Source organism: Eublepharis macularius, chromosome 18 (assembly GCF_028583425.1).
Source record: "Eublepharis macularius isolate TG4126 chromosome 18, MPM_Emac_v1.0, whole genome shotgun sequence".
In the NCBI taxonomy this organism is placed as follows: domain Eukaryota; kingdom Metazoa; phylum Chordata; class Lepidosauria; order Squamata; family Eublepharidae; genus Eublepharis; species Eublepharis macularius.
The window spans coordinates 14,492,115-14,509,037 of NC_072807.1; the positions used below are offsets into that span (position 1 = coordinate 14,492,115).

General features: G+C 45.6%; 1 protein-coding gene across 1 annotated transcript; it reads left to right on the forward strand.

Annotated features, from left to right (window-relative positions):
• The first annotated feature begins 4,084 nt into the window (after window positions 1-4,084).
• Window positions 4,085-15,911, forward strand: CLN6 (CLN6 transmembrane ER protein). Its single transcript, XM_055002627.1, has 7 exons — window positions 4,085-4,207; window positions 5,140-5,254; window positions 8,825-8,923; window positions 11,271-11,459; window positions 11,540-11,595; window positions 14,268-14,390; window positions 15,300-15,911. The coding sequence occupies exons 1-7, from the start codon at window positions 4,155-4,157 to the stop codon at window positions 15,589-15,591; spliced, it is 927 nt and encodes a 308-aa protein (XP_054858602.1). The 5' UTR covers window positions 4,085-4,154; the 3' UTR covers window positions 15,592-15,911.
• Window positions 15,912-16,923: the final 1,012 nt, after the last annotated feature.

Consider the following 16,923-nt stretch of genomic DNA (forward strand, 5'->3'; position numbering starts at 1 on the left):
GACACAAGGCCAGTTTGGTGCAATTGTTTTGTGGTGGTTTCAGTAACAGCAGAATTAATAGTTAATTTAAAGTCAGGCAACTGGAGCCACTGCCACCTGTGGAAACTGTAGAGGGGCAATTCCATGCATTATGCATCGGAGGAATGGCCTAATTCTGTTACCTGGAGCACATGAAAGAGGCAGCAGCAGACTATTCATTCCCCCTCCTGCAAATAAGCCTAAACACATGCAACTGCATTTGGGAACATTCTTCTCCCTTGATTCCCTAGATTATTTGATTGTGATTGTCCACGAACAGTTAACCAACCAGTCAAATTCTCATGTGGGCACACAGAAAAGTTACACAACACAGCACAGCCTAAGCACAGATTTACCACTCACACTTCTGATAGACTGAGATTGCAGTTCCTCTTTGCCGTAAAATGCTACTTATCATCACAATCCAGAATGCCCCAAATCTAAAACAAGAACCACTATGTGCAGGCAAACAGAGTTGAATGTGGCTCATCAAAGTTTTGATCCAGATCAGCTGTATCAACCTCAGACAATGTGGAGTGGGTCAGTTCACTCTCTAATGGCCTGAGCAAGTCATCTCTCCCGTGCCCCTGTAGTGCCCCCCAGCCCCGGCAACTATGTTGTCATGCTCAATACCATCAGGACATAGGGATGGGGAACCCAGAAGCTGGGGCAGAGACAGTCCAAGAAGTTCACAGTGCAATTCTAAACAGAACGACATAGGCTGATTCCACACACGTTGGATAATGCACTTCCAATCCTCTTTATAGATCATTTGGAACGGATTTTTTTGTGTGCGGAACAAAAAATCCACCTCAAACAATTGATAAAGTGCATTGAAAGTGCATTATCCAACGTGTGTGAAATCAGCCAAAGGGTAGTATTTCCCAATCTGGGTTCCACAGAAACCTGGAGTTCCCAAGGACATTGTCAGGGATTCCGTGAGAAATCATGGAATAAATAAATAAATTCAAAAATACCATGAAATATCCCTCGAAATATCATGGTTATTAAGGTTATGTAAGGTCTCTCTCACACACACTAACATGCCCCTTACAAATAAATTTTCTTGACAATAATTGAGCAACGATTTTTATTTATGTCATTTATAGTCTGTCTCACTGAGACTCAAGGCAGATTATATAGTGTGAGATTAGTACAGTCAGTATCAACAATGCCATAGGGATAATAAATACAAGTTTACAAAGACATAGAATTAGCAAGAATCCAATACAGAATTGAAGAAATGCTGAAATAGAGTACAAGCAATTCTAGGGCTGACATTAAACAACATGAAGCATAGGTAGCACATATTTAAAGCAACAGATTGTATGTAAGGCAATATAGGGGTGAAGTTTACGGTTTCTAACTCATTAGCGAAGCATCTGAGACCCCCCTCCCTACAATACAGCCCTCCTATCAGTACTGAGTCCCTGCCATCAACTTTTTCTGGCCTGTAAACATTTTCATAGGTAGGGGTGCCTCAAGATTTGAAAAATTAATTTAGAGGTTCCTCATTGGGGAAAAAAAGTTGGGAAACATTGCCAAAGAGATTAGGAGAAACATAAATCCTAGAATGACACCACAGCCCCCTTGAGCTGCTTCTCTCAAATTCCACTCTTCTCAGGAACACCCCCCCCCCCCCCCGCTGCCGCCAAATGCTCTGGAATTTGCAGCGCTGAGCTGCCAGTCCTTGGGCCTCTCATGTGTTTTCATTTGTGCTCATTATTAGAGTTACTGCTGTGGCTGTATTACAGTCAATAATTGCATGTATTTTAATTCCTTCTGTATACACTTGTATTTGGATAATGGTTTGAAAGAAAAAGGCATTCTTTCTTGGCTTTTATGTTTTTGCAGCACAGTGCCTGAATGATGGGGAACTCGGGAGGAGGTCCAAGTATTATGGCGCAGCTCAGACACACGCTTGGCATGCAGGAGGGGAGTGCAACCGCTGACCCAAGCCTTTTTAGAGGAGCTGGCATTGGGCCACCTGGGTGGCAGCAGGAATTACAAGGAAAGGGCAAGGACTGCTGGAGTCCCCTCCCTATTGTGGTGGGCCCCCTTTGCTACAGGAAGCTTACTAACCAGTCTGTAAGAGCTTTCTTCCACTCTGCGCTTGGGGGCAGGCATCTCAACCAAGGCATCCTATGCCCATTTTTGAACCCTCCTAGTCAAGGCAACTTCCGTGGCACCCCCTCCCCATAATCTCTGCCCCAGCTCTGCTCTTGTAAGGATCTGTACCAATTATTTGTAGAAAATATACTCCATTCTGGGGGGAATGAGTTTAATGGCAGGAACCTGCTTTTTAAATACAAGATAACAGTAACAAGGACACACAGCGTAGTGACAGCAATATAAACAAACCACTGTGAACACAAGCTAATTTGAACCAATATTTAAACAAAATACTTTATCTATCCTTTATAAACAGTGCAACCCGATTTGTTATAAAAACATTTACAAAATATCTACAAAATAGAAGTACTCTTACATAGAACCTTACAATAACCAGGTGCAATGAAATATAAAGTCCACAATATTGTTGATAGCAGATGCCTTAAATTATACATTCCAACTTCAAGAAAATATGCCTTCCGTTTTAAACTTCAATTTCAACTTCATGTATCAAAGGCAGATATTTTGTAAATGTGTTTAGAATAAGTGGGCTGCATTGTTTCTAAAGGATATATTATATAAAGCGTTTTGTTTAAATATTGGTTCAAATTAGCCTATGTTCGCAGTGGTTGTTTCTATTCCCCAGGCAAGGAGAGATTCCTGTTCCAAAGCAGCGTCCCCTCCTCGGATGTGGGGGGGGGGCTCTCTGCACCAGATTCTCCATCATAGGACCAGAGGAGTTAGCCATGTTAGTCTGTAGTTGCAAAACAGTAAAGAGTCCAGTAGGATCTTTAAGACTAACCAACTTTACTGCAACATAAGCTTTCGAGAACCACAGCTCTCTTCGTGCATGCATGTGACAAAGAGAGCTGTGGTTCTCGAAAGCTTATGCTACAATAAAGTTGGTTAGTCTTAAAGGGGCTACTGAACCCTTTACTATTTTCCATCAGAAGAGAAAACCAGTTGTGTCCTGGATCTTCAGACAGCAAACAAAACAGCCAAGGAGGGGGAAGCGCTTCTTCTGGGGCAGGAGTTCTGTTCCTCCCCACCCCTCCAGCCCCAATAGGCAGAATCCAGGCGCCAGACAGGCAAAAGGTTTTTAAGGGGGGGGGAGGCTTTCAATTGAGGCAGGGGTCCAGATCATACTCCCCCCAGAGCCTTTTAAAGCTGTAGCCTAAGGGAGCCAAGATGACAAGAAGTGAGCCGGGCCTGATCCCCTCCGCCATTGCTGAAGTGCAAGGGCAGCTGCAGTCCCTCCCAGCCGCGAGAAAGCGAAGGGACGAGGCCTTCTCTGTGTTGGCGCCTGCAGCCAAGGTTGCTGATCCCTAGAATTAACTTTTTAAAATAAGAAATCTGTGCTGCCCACCAACCCCCGACCTAGGTAGGACTCGGAGATCTCCCGGAATGACAGCTACGGAGGCCAGTCCCCCTGGAGAAGATGGCAGCTGGGGAGGGCAGACTCCATTGACTCGAGCTAACCTCCCCAAACTTCCCACCTCCCCATCTCAAGGGATTGTCCAGGTCGGAGTTGGCAATCCGGCCACCGCCCCAGAGGCGCCAAGAAGGGTTGCCAGCCTCCAGGTAGTGGCTGGAGATCTCCCGGAATTACAACTGGTCTCCAGGCCACAGAGATCAGTTGACCTGGCGAAAATGGCTACTTTTGGGGGTGGACTCTATGGAATTATGCCAGTCCTTTCGCTCCCCAAACCCCACTTTCTCCAGGTTTCTCTCCCCAGATCTCCAGGCATTTCCCAACTTGCAGCTGGCAAACCCAAGCGCCGAGCCCGCCTGCAGTTGCGCCCCTCTCTCTGCCTCCGTGGCCGGGCCCGGAGCATGTGCAGAGCGCCTCCCGCCTTCCCCGCCGCTCTTCCTTCTGCGCGCAGGGCGCCCGGGGCGCCTCCAGGCGGCGCGCTCTCGCTCCTCCTTCTCCCCGGCGCGGGGCGGGGCGCGGGCGAGGGCGGCCGCCGAGAAGCGCCGAGCAGGGCCCGGCGAGGCGAGGCGAGGCGGAGCGGGCAGCCGCGCTCATGCAGGGCTCGGCGCGGAGGCGCGCTGCGGCCGCGGGCTCCTCGCCGGGCAGGTGAGCGCCGGGCGGGCTGGCTGGGCTGGGCTGGGCGCTGCTTCCGAAGAGCCTCCGAGGTTCAGGCGGGCGATGCCCGGAGAGGAGAGGAGAGGCCGGCCGAAGCCAGGGTGGCGCTTGCTCGCCCGGAGGCGCAGCTCCTGGATCGCGGGGCGGAAGCGTTTGGGGTCGGAGCCTGTTCGGTCAAGGGAGCCAAATAAGACCGGAGGGCGGTGGCTCCCTTGGAGAAAGCTCAGATTCATCCTTGCAGAAGCTTTCCGGAGTCAGAGTGCCCTTCCCCAGGAAATAGTAAAGAGTCCAGTAGCCCCTTTTAAAACTAACCAACTTATTGTAGCATGAGCTTTCGAGAACCGCAGCTCTCTTCGTCAGATGTATCTGATGAAGAGAGTGGTGGTTCTCGAAAGCTCATGCTACAATAAAGTTGGGTAGTCTTAAAGGGGCTACTGGACTCTACTATTTTGCAACTACAGACTAACACGGCTAACTCCTCTGGATCTTCCTCAAGAAAGCTTCTACTGGGATCCATTTGGCTAGGCTTCAACCTGTTGTTGGACTCCGGTTGAATTTTGCTAGCCGAGACAAGAGGGATTGGCCTTTATTTTATTTATTTATTTATTTATTTTGACTTATATCATATATTTGACTCACCTTTGATGGAGGTGAGGCCTCCAGTGGGCTGGCAGGCTGCTAAAAAACCCAGGAGTTGCACTCTTACAGTGAGATCCTAAACAGCGTTACTCCCGTCTAAGCCCATTGAAATCAATGGGCATAGACTAGAGTAACTCTGCTTAGGATTTCACTCTTGGTCAGGCATTGCTGCGCCTCAGCAGTGAACGCCAGTACGCCTTTCCTTTGTCAAAGGGCATGTGGGGGGTAATGAAATCTTCCTGTCGTTGCAATTCCTGTGGCTCAGTTCTGTTCTCCTTTGGCAGGCATGGATCGTCCAAAGAGGAAGAGGTCTGCAGGAATTCCCAGTTCCATTTCGATTTGTGGTTCTACTTCACCCTGCAGAACTGGGTGCTGGACTTTGGCCGCCCGATTGCTATGGTGAGTGCTGAGATGGAGCATTTTGTTGGCCTCTGGTGTGAAGGTGAGGCAGAGGAATGGAGAAACAGAATTCTGTGCTAGGTGGTCTGGCTGCGATACTGGATTTTCCCAAAACTGAGAATCCCTTGTAAAATATTACATTCCAAAATGGTGTGTATGTGTGTTATGTGCTGTCAAGTTGCCTCCAACCTATGGTGACCCTATGAATGAAAGACCTCCGAAATGTCCTACCATTAACAGACTTGCTCAGATCTTGCAAACTGGAGGACGCGGCTTCGTTTATTGAGTCAAGCCATCTCATTTTTGGTCTTCCTCTTTTCCTACTGCCTTCCACTTTTCCTAGCGTTATTGACTTTGCCAGAGAATCTTGTCTTCTCATGATGTGACAAAAGTACGATAGCCTCAGTTTTATCATTTTAGCTTCTAGGGAGAATTCAGGCTTGATTTGATCTCAAACCTACTTATTTGTCTTTTTGACCATCTACGGTAGCCACAAAACTCTACTCCAGCACCACATTTCAAATGAATCAATTTTCTTCCTGTCAGCTTCCTTCACTGTCCAATTTTCACATCCATACATCGTAATGGGGAATGCCATTCTCTAGATTATCTTGATCTTGATTCCCAGAGAAACATCTTTATCTTTAAGGAGCTTATTTAGCCCCCTCACAGCTGCTTTTCCAAGTCTCAATCTCCTTCTGATTTCCTCGTTGCAGTCTCCCTGTTGGTCGATGATTGAGCCGAGGGGTCGAAAATCTTGGACAATCTCAATTTCCTTATTGTCAACTTTGAAATTGTGTAACTCCCTCAGTGGTCACTACTTTTGCCTTCTTGGTCAGGTGTAATCCTGCTTCCGCGCATTCTCCTTTAACCTTCACCAGTAGTTGTTTCAAGTCTTCACTATTATCTGCCGGTAACCTCATGGCATAGCGCCCACTTGATGAGATACACGTGATAGATCTGCAGTTGACAGGTGCGGGTGTGCGTAATGTGCACTCGCACAGTTACGGAGAAAAAAAGTAAACTGCAGGGTCAAAAGACATGCGAGTAGTATGAGATATTACTATATAATTCAAGGTAACCGTAGTAACTTTCAGAAGAATTGGTCACAGTCTTTCTGGTTTCATGGAACATCAGTTACTGTCTTACGTTTTATTTTTTTGAAAATGACAATAAAGTCATTTATTGTCTATAAAAGTCAATAAAGTGGTTGTTCCCCTGCAATACAGCACAACCAAAGGGTGTAACCTAGGAGTAATCCAGCTCACTCTATAGTTACAAACTCCTGGCACGGGATAGATCAACCGCGCATATAGTATGTATTTCCAGTTTTATAACACCCAGAAATGATTGTTCGTTGGAAAGAATAGCCAACTGGGTCTGATGGAAACGTGATACGGAGGAATGACTGTGTAGATTTATTATCAGCCCTTGAAAAAGCATTGTAACGCGAAACGGATATGGCCAATAATCTGTAGGGCATGGAATTTGGTTCATGAAGAAACGGAGCATGCAGCATGATTCTTTGAAGATTTTTTAAGGATTGACTACTCCAATATATCTACCTCAACATCTACAGCACTTACATCTTTCATGGACTTATGAATTGTTCATGTCTTCCCAGGATAATTCCATCAACTTTGTACATTGGCATCAGATACCAGATGAAATAATAATATATTCATATATTAGAGCTGAATGATTGTATTACTGTTTAATGGTTGTATATATTGATCCTTGGATTGCACTTTTAGCACTTTGCACTTTCTTATAAAATTGGAAATATATACTATATGCGTGGTTGATACATCCCTTGCCAGGAGTTTGTAACTATATCGTGTTCCCCGGCAATGACAACTCTTGTTAATCTGCACCTTGGTATTCTATTCCACCCCCACCTGCCTGCTGGTCAATGCAAATGGAGGGAGCTATTTGTAGGGCAGGGTTAGTTATTTATCTCTCCTAAATGCCACTGTTTCCCCTCACACCATTCTTCCTCAAAAACTCATACCTTGGAAATCTAGTTGATCTTTAAGGTGCTGTTGAACCCGGATCTTATTCTTCCTTCAGTCTCTCAAGAAAAGGACAGAACACAGAGTTTCCCCCCCCCCCCCAAGCTAGAGACTGGATCCTTTGCTGCCAAACGTTGATAGGGGGGAGTGGAATCCCGCCCCTTCCATTCAGGATGTGAAAGCAACATAGAGTTCGGGCCCCTCCGGAGCATGCAATTTTGGTCTGACCCCATACGAGGATAGACGCTGCCGTTGCTCCATTGGTGAAGTGGAATCACTTGTTCATATGTTCTTTCGTTGTCCTTTCCGTCAAGTCTATAGGGACAAGTTTATTTCCCTGCTCTTAGACAAACCAATTGCAGAGGCAAATAAGGTCTGCCTGGAGAAACTACTAATTGATGAAAATCCAACTATCTCCAGGCAAATAGCCAAATTCTGTTTGGTTAAATTCGATAATAAAAAGCTTAGCCATACTTAGTCTCTCTTGCTCTTTTTACAATTTTAACTATTTTAACGTCAGTGCTTTAAATATTAGAATTACTGTGGTTCCCAGAAAACTATATACATTTTAAGATAAGATTTTAAATGCTAAATGTATTTTTCTATGTCCATTACATTTTTATGCTGGATTTAACTATTCTGTTGATTGCACAGGATGTATTGCCATTGTTTTGGTCTGACCGCAAATAAATTCATTCATTCATTCAGGACAGAACACAGAGTTTTCCTCCCCAAGCTAGAGACTGGATCCTTTGCTGCCGGACGTTGTTAGGGGGGAGTGGAATCCCACCCCTTCCATTCAGGATGTGAAAGCAACATAGAGTTGGGGGCCCAGCCTGCCCTCCGGAGCATGCAATTTTGCTCTGGTTTCTGACATTTCCGCCACAGAAGCTTTCCCCCAGTTTTTGGTTTCGTTTGGCTGCTTCAGTTCGTCTTTCCATGAGGCTCACCTCAGTTCAGTACCTGAGCACATTGTTTATTTTTACATTTAATATTACATTCCCCCACCCAGGCACCTCAGCGTCTGAGCTGTCTCCATTTTGCCTGAATTTCTTCCCCAAAGCAAGAGTCCATTGCTGTATGCTTCCATGCCGGAATCTGGGTTACAGCTGGAAATCTTTTTTTTAAGTAAAAAAAAAATACCGCTGTGATTCTTAGCACCCAAAAATTCTACCCAGGTCTAGCTAGTGGGGCGTACTACCAGGAAGCCTCCCCTACTTATTATGGGCTGCCAGTCACTGCATCCCCAATCACTTTATATACATAAAAAAGATAACTACATCGTAAGTCATCTAAGTCATATCTCCACAATTTCAGTCATCAATAATCATCTGAATTGTATATGAATTTAAACACAACATCTAAATTCTATAAGAATTAAACATAGTGAATAAACATCTATACATTGAATCAAATGGTGTCGTTAACTAAATCATACTTATATAGAACTTGCCCATATATATTCCTAAATTTCCTACTTCTGTTTAAATATCTTTTCATCTATCATCATATTTTATAATAGTTATTCTTAATTATTCTTTTCTGTTCCTTCCATCAGATCTTGCTTCCGCTAGAATGGTTCCCGCTGAATAAGCCGAGTGCCGGAGACTATTTTCACATGGCTTACAACGTCATCACCCCTTTTCTTCTTCTGAAGGTATTGTCTGTTTTTGGAAGGTCCTGTTGGAAGATTAAGCCCCATACCTGAGCGGGAGGCAGGCTGACCTAATTCCCTCCAGCCCTTTGGCATAAAGATGCGAGCACGTCGTGTTCAACAACATTCCCAGTCCCAGATTGTGATGTGTTGTGCCCAACTTTAGCAACTTTGGCAAAAGGCCCATCTTAACAAACATAGGGAAACCTTTTCTCTTTACACTGCCTTATATAATTTGCTGGCTAAACTTGTCCCTCAATTTCCTGAAAAAGGTCGCTTTGGTAATTCCATAATCCGGAGTGGCACTAGGGGTTGTATCAGCAAGCGAGGGGACGCTGTGATTCTTCCAGACAGAACCACGAAAGGCCTAGAAGGGAACGCTGCATTGGTTGCCTCTGACAAATCACACTTTAAATCTTCCTGGCTAGTGAATTGCTTTGATGTGCAAAAAGTGGTTGGATTTTTGAGATACAGCAACCAAAATGTACGAAGAAGAAAGGGGGCCGCACCAAGGCAAAACGAAGAGATGATTGGTGCAGAGGAAAAGAATCAATAATAATAATCTTTAATAATTGTCTCTTCACCAATTGTCTTTTCATCTTCGTTTTGCCATGGGGTTGTACAATTATTAAAGATTCCTTTCCTCTGCATCAATTGTCTCTTCATCTTCGTTTAACCAGAAATGTATTCTAATATTCCAAATGTGGGCCCTCTGTATAAGAGCATTATAATTGGCTGTTTTATTTTCAAACCCTATCCTAATAATCCCCAACATGAAGTTTGCCTTTTTCACCGCTGCCTTACACTGAGTCGACATTTTCATCAAGCTTTCCACTAAAACCCCAAGTCTCAACCAATTCAGATGCATGAGCATATATTTAAAATTATCGTTCCAGTTTGCATCACTTTACACTGACCCACGTTGAATTTCATTTGCCACGTTGTCTCCCGCCTACCCAATTTGGAGAGGTCCTCTTACAGCTTTTCACAATCCATGTTGTTTTTCACCATCCCGAATAATTTGGTGTCATCTGCAAACTTGGCTCCTGTACTGCTCACCCTCAATTCCAAATAATTTATAAACAAATGCATTTTATCCTCACAACAACCCTGTGTGGTAGTTAGGCTGTGTGCAACTGGACTGAGTACTCGAAGTGAGCTTCCATGGCAAAGTCGGAATTAGAACCTGAGTCTTTCATACCCTAATCTGAAACTTTAACCACTACATCACCATCACATCCCCTAACATTTGCTCCTTTCTATCTGGGGCTGCTGAGGATTGAACCTGGGACCTTCGTCATGCAAAACAGATGCTCTTCCCCAAACCACAGCCATTGCCTCCCACTCAAAGAGATGCTTCACTAACAAGTTAGGGACCATAGACTTCGCCACTGTGTTGCTTTATGTACTATTTGCTGCTTTAAGTATGCACTTCTATGTGCTGCCTGTTGCTTTAAGTATGACCCTGCTGGGTAGTTCTATGTTGTCTAACGTCAGCCCTAGAATCGCTTATGCTGTTTCAGCATTTCTTCAACTGTGTACTGGATTTTTGCTACTATTATGTCTTTGTAAACTTGCATTTATGTACCCTATGGCATTGTTGATGGAAATGTCCTTGATATTGACTGTACTGATCTCACACTATGTAATCCACCTTGAGTCTCAGTGAGAAAGGCGGACTATAAAATGACATAAATAAAAATTACAGAGAGAGCCTCATCTCTTGCTAGGGAATGGTCATTGTAGGAGCAAAGCAGCCTAAATCCCCGGTCAATAGCTGGTTTCCTTGAGGCCCCCTTAAGTGAGGGTGAGCAATACCCCTCCCTGAGGACTTAGTTGGTCAGATGGAGCCATGTTTTCCAGACCTGTTGACTCCAGGCTGGTAGCTGGAGGGTCAAGTGGACCTCCCATGGGGGCAGAATTGGCCTCTGGGCACCTCTAGTTGCTGACACTTAATGTACAGTGAGGAGTCGGCAACTGGCCATACCGTCCAGGGGCTGTGTCTGGAAGATCTGGGCTCCAGATTAATTTTAATTAATTAATTTAATAACCCGGTTTAGAGGCTGTCTTGTGTTGGACTTCTGGCTGGGACCCAGCAGGTTTCAGAGGAGGTTGTTCAGGAATGGGCCGGCGGCACCAAACAAAGCATCCCTTTGGCACCAGAGGGAGCTCTTCTTGATGCAAAGGGTCTTCTTTGGCCAGAGAGAGTCCAGCTCCCCAAATGAAGAAGTAACCTAAGGCACGTGATTTATTCGAAGAACTGAATTGGGGCGGGGCATGTCCTGGATGTGGGGACGGGGCAGAGGCTCCGTTTTCCTTCTGGACCATTCAGCGCAGCTTTCCCTTGCAGCTCATCGAGCGGTCCCCCAAGGCCCTCCCCCGGTCCATGGTATACATCAGCATCATCACCTTCGTCATGGGAGCCAGCATGCACTTGGTGGGCGATTCCGTCAATCACCGGCTGATCTTCAGCGGCTATCAGCTCCACCTGTCAGTCCGAGAGAACCCCATCATCAAGAACCTCAAGCCCGAGACGCTGGTAAAAGGAGGCCGTGCCACTCTCTTCTTTCAGGGCCGTTTCTCTGCTGGGTCTGACACTCCCCTTTCGTTCCTTTCTAGATCGACTCCTTTGAACTGCTGTACTACTACGACGAATACCTCGGCCATTCCATGTGGTAAGCCCAGTGCAGGCTTATTCCTTTCGCTGCTGCTGGATTTGGGGCTTTTTTGGAGAGCCCCCCCTCCCCTTAATGTAGGGCTGTTTCACATGCAGTGCTTTAGCCAGGGAAGGCAGGCCCACGTTTGGGAAGACATGCACGTGAAGTGGTGCTTGCTCGGGGACACACAACTTGGAGAAGCCCCTGTCTTTTCTCTTGCCGTCCTTTGGCAAAAGGACACAGCGTGTGGCCGGGAGGCCTCCTGCCTCGGAAACTTGAGACTGTCTTCAGGCTCCACCTCCCCACTGACCTTGCTGTCGTTGCTCATCAACATAGCCTTTTGAATTAAAAAATAAATAAATCCGCAGGCTTCTGTTTTCCCTTGCTGATTCTTCTGTGGAAGTGCATTTTAAAGCCCGGCCCCTTCCCGTCACTTGCCTTCAGTTAACAGTATCAAACAAGCTGCCACCTTTGGTTTTGCCCAAATTGTGTGCTGACGTCAGGGCCACAATACTCCTGTCTCAAAAACATGCCAACCCAAAAGCTTTCAGTAGACAGCTGTGGCTGCTCATAAGGCGCCCACCAGGTGGCAACTGAGGACAAAATAAATACAGGGGGCTTTTAGGATCAAACAAAAATAGGAAGCTTCCATGTCAGGAGTGGGCATTCCCTGGACAGCATTGTGGCATTTATGCCTGGCTGACACCAACCTATAGTTTGGACCAGAGAGACTGCCAGCAGTCTGGTTCCTGGCCCATTGCTCACGGCTGCAGAAAGGCAGTGAAATGGCTGGACTGTCTAGACCTGGCCGTTAAGACACCAACCTATGAGAGAGAGAGAGGGGTGGGGTGGGGTGGGGTGTCTCCTTAAGTCATTTCTCATCTCCAGTTCCATATGGCTTCTTACTCTGCCTCTTTCCCCCATAACTCCAGAAGCTTTGGGGTCTGGTTTGGAGCTGTTCAGTTGGTAACCAGAGGCCCTTTGGTTCCTTTGGTTGTTGATGGCCATCTACTGTACTTAAACAAATACAGAGCATGCAAACCAGATGTGTCTCTGTAGCCCTTCAGAGCCACTTCAAGCTCTGGAGGGTGGGGGGGTGTTGCTGTGAGCTTCAAGCCCAGATCTCTGCTTTGGGATCCCTGTTGTGTGTCACACAGCAAGCACTGAATTTGCTTTACAGCAGGTTTGGATCAGTGTTGGCTTCCCTGGCCCGGTGTTAGGGATTCCAGCAGTCACAGTTGGTTGCATGGTCTAAACGGGCAGACGTGAGCTCAGCTGTTGCTCGTGCCCCACTTGAAATTGGCCTCTGGTTTGATGCTTTGGGTGATTAATCTGACCGTTAATGCTCAACAAGGTTATATAGCTTTGAGATACGCTTGTAAATGGCCGGGGAGAAAAAAAGAAGAGATTGACAATATATGTTTGGAATAAAATTATGCATAGGTATGAAGATAGAGGGGAAAGATAGAATAAAAATAGTTAAATAGAAGTGAAAAATTAAGAATATATATAAATAAGAGCTATATAGATACGTGATTTGATTGACAGCTATATGAATTAAATGAAAAAGAGTCCAGTAGCACCTTTAAGACTAACCAACTTTATTGTAGCATAAGCTTTCGAGAATCTCAGTTCTCTTCATCAGATGCATGATGAAGAGAACTGTGATTCTCGAAAGCTTATGCTACAATAAAGTTGGTTAGTCTTAAAGGTGCTACTGGACTCTTTTTGATTTTGCTACTACAGACTAACACGGCTAACTCCTCTGCATCTATGAATTAAATGGTAGCTGTTCATCTTTTATGTTTCCTTTGCATGACTTAGATGATTGTAGACAACTGTAGTAGTGGATGATTGTAATGAATAATAATAAGAAAAAGAAAATGGCAGGGGAAGTCCTGATAAAATCCCAGGCGAAGAAGAGAGGGAGATGAGGACCAGGGCCTGATGCTGTGGCTTCGTACCATGATGAGAGAACTTCCCTGTGGTCCCTTCTATCACGGCCTTGGCCCAACATACCCTATGTCCCTCCATGGCAGCTTCAGTCATCCGAACAGGGTCTCTTGCAGGTGCCAGCCTGCACATGGGCGAAACCAACAGCAGCCCACACACGGGCTTTCTCTGTGGTGGCCCCTACCCTGTGGAACGGTCTGCCTGAGGAGGTCAGGAGAGCCCCCACCCTCCTCGCTTTCCACAAACGATGCAAAACCAAGTTTTTCAAAAAGGCTTTTACTCAGATATGAGGATGGTATTGTAGGGAGGGGGTCTCAGATGCTTCGCTAATGAGTTAGGGACCCCAGACTTCACCACTGTGTTGCCTTGCATATTACCTGTTGCTTTGCATATTATTACTCCTATATACTACCTGTGCTTCATGTTGTCTAATGTCAGTCCTAGAATTGATTATGTTCTGTTTCAGCTATTCTGCAACCCCATATTGGATCCTTGCTAATGCTATGTCTTTGTAAACTTGTATTCATTTACCCTATGATGTCGTTTATGGAAATGTCCTTGACACTGTATGGAAATGCCTGCCCTCGTCCTTGCTACTGATTGTACTAATCTCACGCTATGTAATCCGCCTTGAGTCTCAGTGAGAAAGGCGGACTATAAATAAATAATACTGCTGCACCGAGAACCTCAAGAAGAGGCAACTCTCTCCTTCCGCTTCTCTTGTTTCCCTCCAATAGGTACATCCCCTTCTTCCTCATTCTGTGTATCTATTTTTCTGGCTGCTTCATTCCCAAGAAAGAGGAGCCAAGGATCCCGGTAGCAGCCGTGCTGCTTATTGGGCCCAGCAGCCTCTACTACTGGTAAGTGAAGCAGCTGCTTTGGAGAAGGCCAGGATGGCGCTGGATGCCTCTTCAGATAGGCGGTCGGAATTTGGGGATTCCAGCAGGAATTTGGATTTCCGTTAGAAACACAGAACTTGGCATAGTAGATCGGGGCCATTTCCACACACGTTGAATAATGCACTTTCAATGCACTTTCGTAATCCTTAAGAAGTGGATTTTTTGTTCCACACATGGAAAATCAATTTCAAATCTTCACTAAAGAGTATTGAAAGTGGATTATCCAACGTGTGTGGAAGCAGCCCTGGTTGAGGTGACATATCCAAAGCGCAGGGTCAGCCCAACGAGCTACAAATGAAATCTCCTTTCTTACGGGCTCTCCAGTACTGACTTCAAGTGGATTCCCTTTTCGGCATTGCTACTCCCCCAAAGACTTGGAGATGGTCTCTGAGGCCACCCACCGTAATTTATTTCCTTTGGATAAATTTAGTAAGCTTAGCCAATTAACACCGTTACCTGAAAGTGTCCTTGGCCCCTTATAAAAACGGAGATCTTCCATTTCCCCTGAATATTTCATTTAATTGGCATTGGATTTAAATAATAGGCCTACAGAAGGGACCGAGCCCACCCGGGCAGCAATTTTGTGGTGGCAACCCGCTGACCCTTTCTCAGAATTCCAGAAGTGACCACAAGCTCAGCAAGTGGAAGCCGCTGTCCAGGGCCGCAGTCAGAAATCCAAGATCTTGAACGGCAGATGTCCGAGCTTGAACCCCGGAATGCGTTTTCTAGTGTTGTGCCCCCAGCCCTTCCATCACCTTTCTGAGCCCCACAAGGAGATGCCTCTGTTACTTCTTAAGGAGAACGCTATTGAAACGAGAGGGTTATGCCTTTTTGTACCTCCTCTGACCCCGTTGCTCTTTCCCGCTACAGGTATCTTGTCACTGAAGGTCAAATCTTCATCCTCTTCATTTTCACCTTCTTCGCCATGATGGCTTTGGTGATGCACAAGAAGCGGAAGGGCTTGATCCTAGACAGTAACGGCCGTTTCCTCTTCTACTCGTTCATTATAACGCTGGTGTTGATTGCCCTGTGGGTAGGATGGCTCTGGAACGACAAGATCCTCCGGAAGAAATACCCGGGCATCATCTACATTCCCGAACCGTGGGCTTTTTATACTTTGCACCTGAATAATTTGCAGTCTCCAATGGAAGAGAACATTTAACTTTTTGGATACCTTTTGAAAACGTGCTCCGAGGGGCCCGTTCTGTTGGGAGCATTTTCTTTGCAAGCCCCGTTGAATAGAATAGGATTTGTACATGGGACGAGGAGGAACTTTTTCCTCCCTAATTCAATGGCTGATCCTGATGTGGCTTGATCCTTTGCAAGTTTACTTGTAAAGAAGTTATGCTGAGTGCTTTGGGGGTATAATCGATTAAGCCCGTATGGGGACGCAGCCTTTGTCATGGAGCGTTTGGGTTGTAGGGAGAATATTCACCATCTGTTATATTCTGCCATTGAATTTTAAAAGTCAGTTTGCTTGAACTTTGAGCTGTTGAGTATTCTTTGTGATTCCAGTCCTTCCAGCGTCGAAGGGAACCTTTTCAACGTGTCTGTAAACATCTCAGAAGCCAGCGTAAGGCCCCACAGACTTCCATTCTACAGGTGGGATTTGGTGCTAGTATCCCGCCCGCCACACACTTATTTCCTATTTCTCTTGCAATGGATAGCAGAATAAACTATGCAAAGATGGGCTTCTTTCACCTAGTTTGAAGCTTGGTGCGGGTCTTTTATAAATGCTAGAACAGGACAGGCCCTGTTGTGGGTTTTTTTCCAGCAACTCCATTGATGGGTTTTTGCTCTGCCGCTTCTGAAAACTCCAACAGAAAGTCGCCCCCATCTCTCCCCTTCTTCGTTTGCAAGCATGCCTACAGGTGCACGGGTAGATGTTGGGATCGCCACCCATTAGGGTTCAGTGTTGGACTTTGCCAGTGCAAGCACTCGAAGCATAAAACCCTTAAAGGCTCAAAATTGTTATCAGACCCCCTAAATGTATCTGTTTCTGAATTAGGTTCTGTATTGTCCACTGTAAGCACAGCGTTGCGGCCACTGATTCTGAATATGCTCTTCTGGTAACAGTTAACCTAACAACTTGGACTGAACCTGCCTTCCTCTAGATCAAACGAGTGCTGGTCAATTTATTGTCCATCCATTGATTCATTGTGTGAGAGAGGGTTAATTTAAAAGTCAGCGTTTTGAAATCTTGAAGATTGAGTAAAGCAGTTTAACCCCCCAAAAGAGCTGCTTTTCATTGGCTGAAAGGCTGTCAAATATTCCTCTTCCTACCTGAGGGAAGGAAGATCTAAATCATAGGAAACACTCCAGGGTTCAGCGAATTTGAGAGCCAGTATAGTATAGCAGATAGAGATACGGACTATGATCTGGGCGACCCAGGTTCAGTTCCTTGCTCTTCCATGGAAGCTCACTAGGTGACCTTAGCCCAGTCACAAACTCTCAGCTTAACTTATCTCACAAGATTAGTTGTAAGGAAAAATGG

What these genes read in the sequence shown, in the direction of transcription:
- CLN6 (XM_055002627.1), top strand. Translation starts at nt 4,155, where the DNA reads ATGCAGGGCTCGGCGCGGAGGCGCGCTGCGGCCGCGGGCTCCTCGCCG. An exon ending in GCGGGCTCCTCGCCGGGCAG is followed by an intron (nt 4,208 to 5,139) that starts GTGAGCGCCGGG and finishes CTCCTTTGGCAG; the next exon opens with GCATGGATCGTCCAAAGAGG. An exon ending in TTGGCCGCCCGATTGCTATG is followed by an intron (nt 5,255 to 8,824) that starts GTGAGTGCTGAG and finishes TCCTTCCATCAG; the next exon opens with ATCTTGCTTCCGCTAGAATG.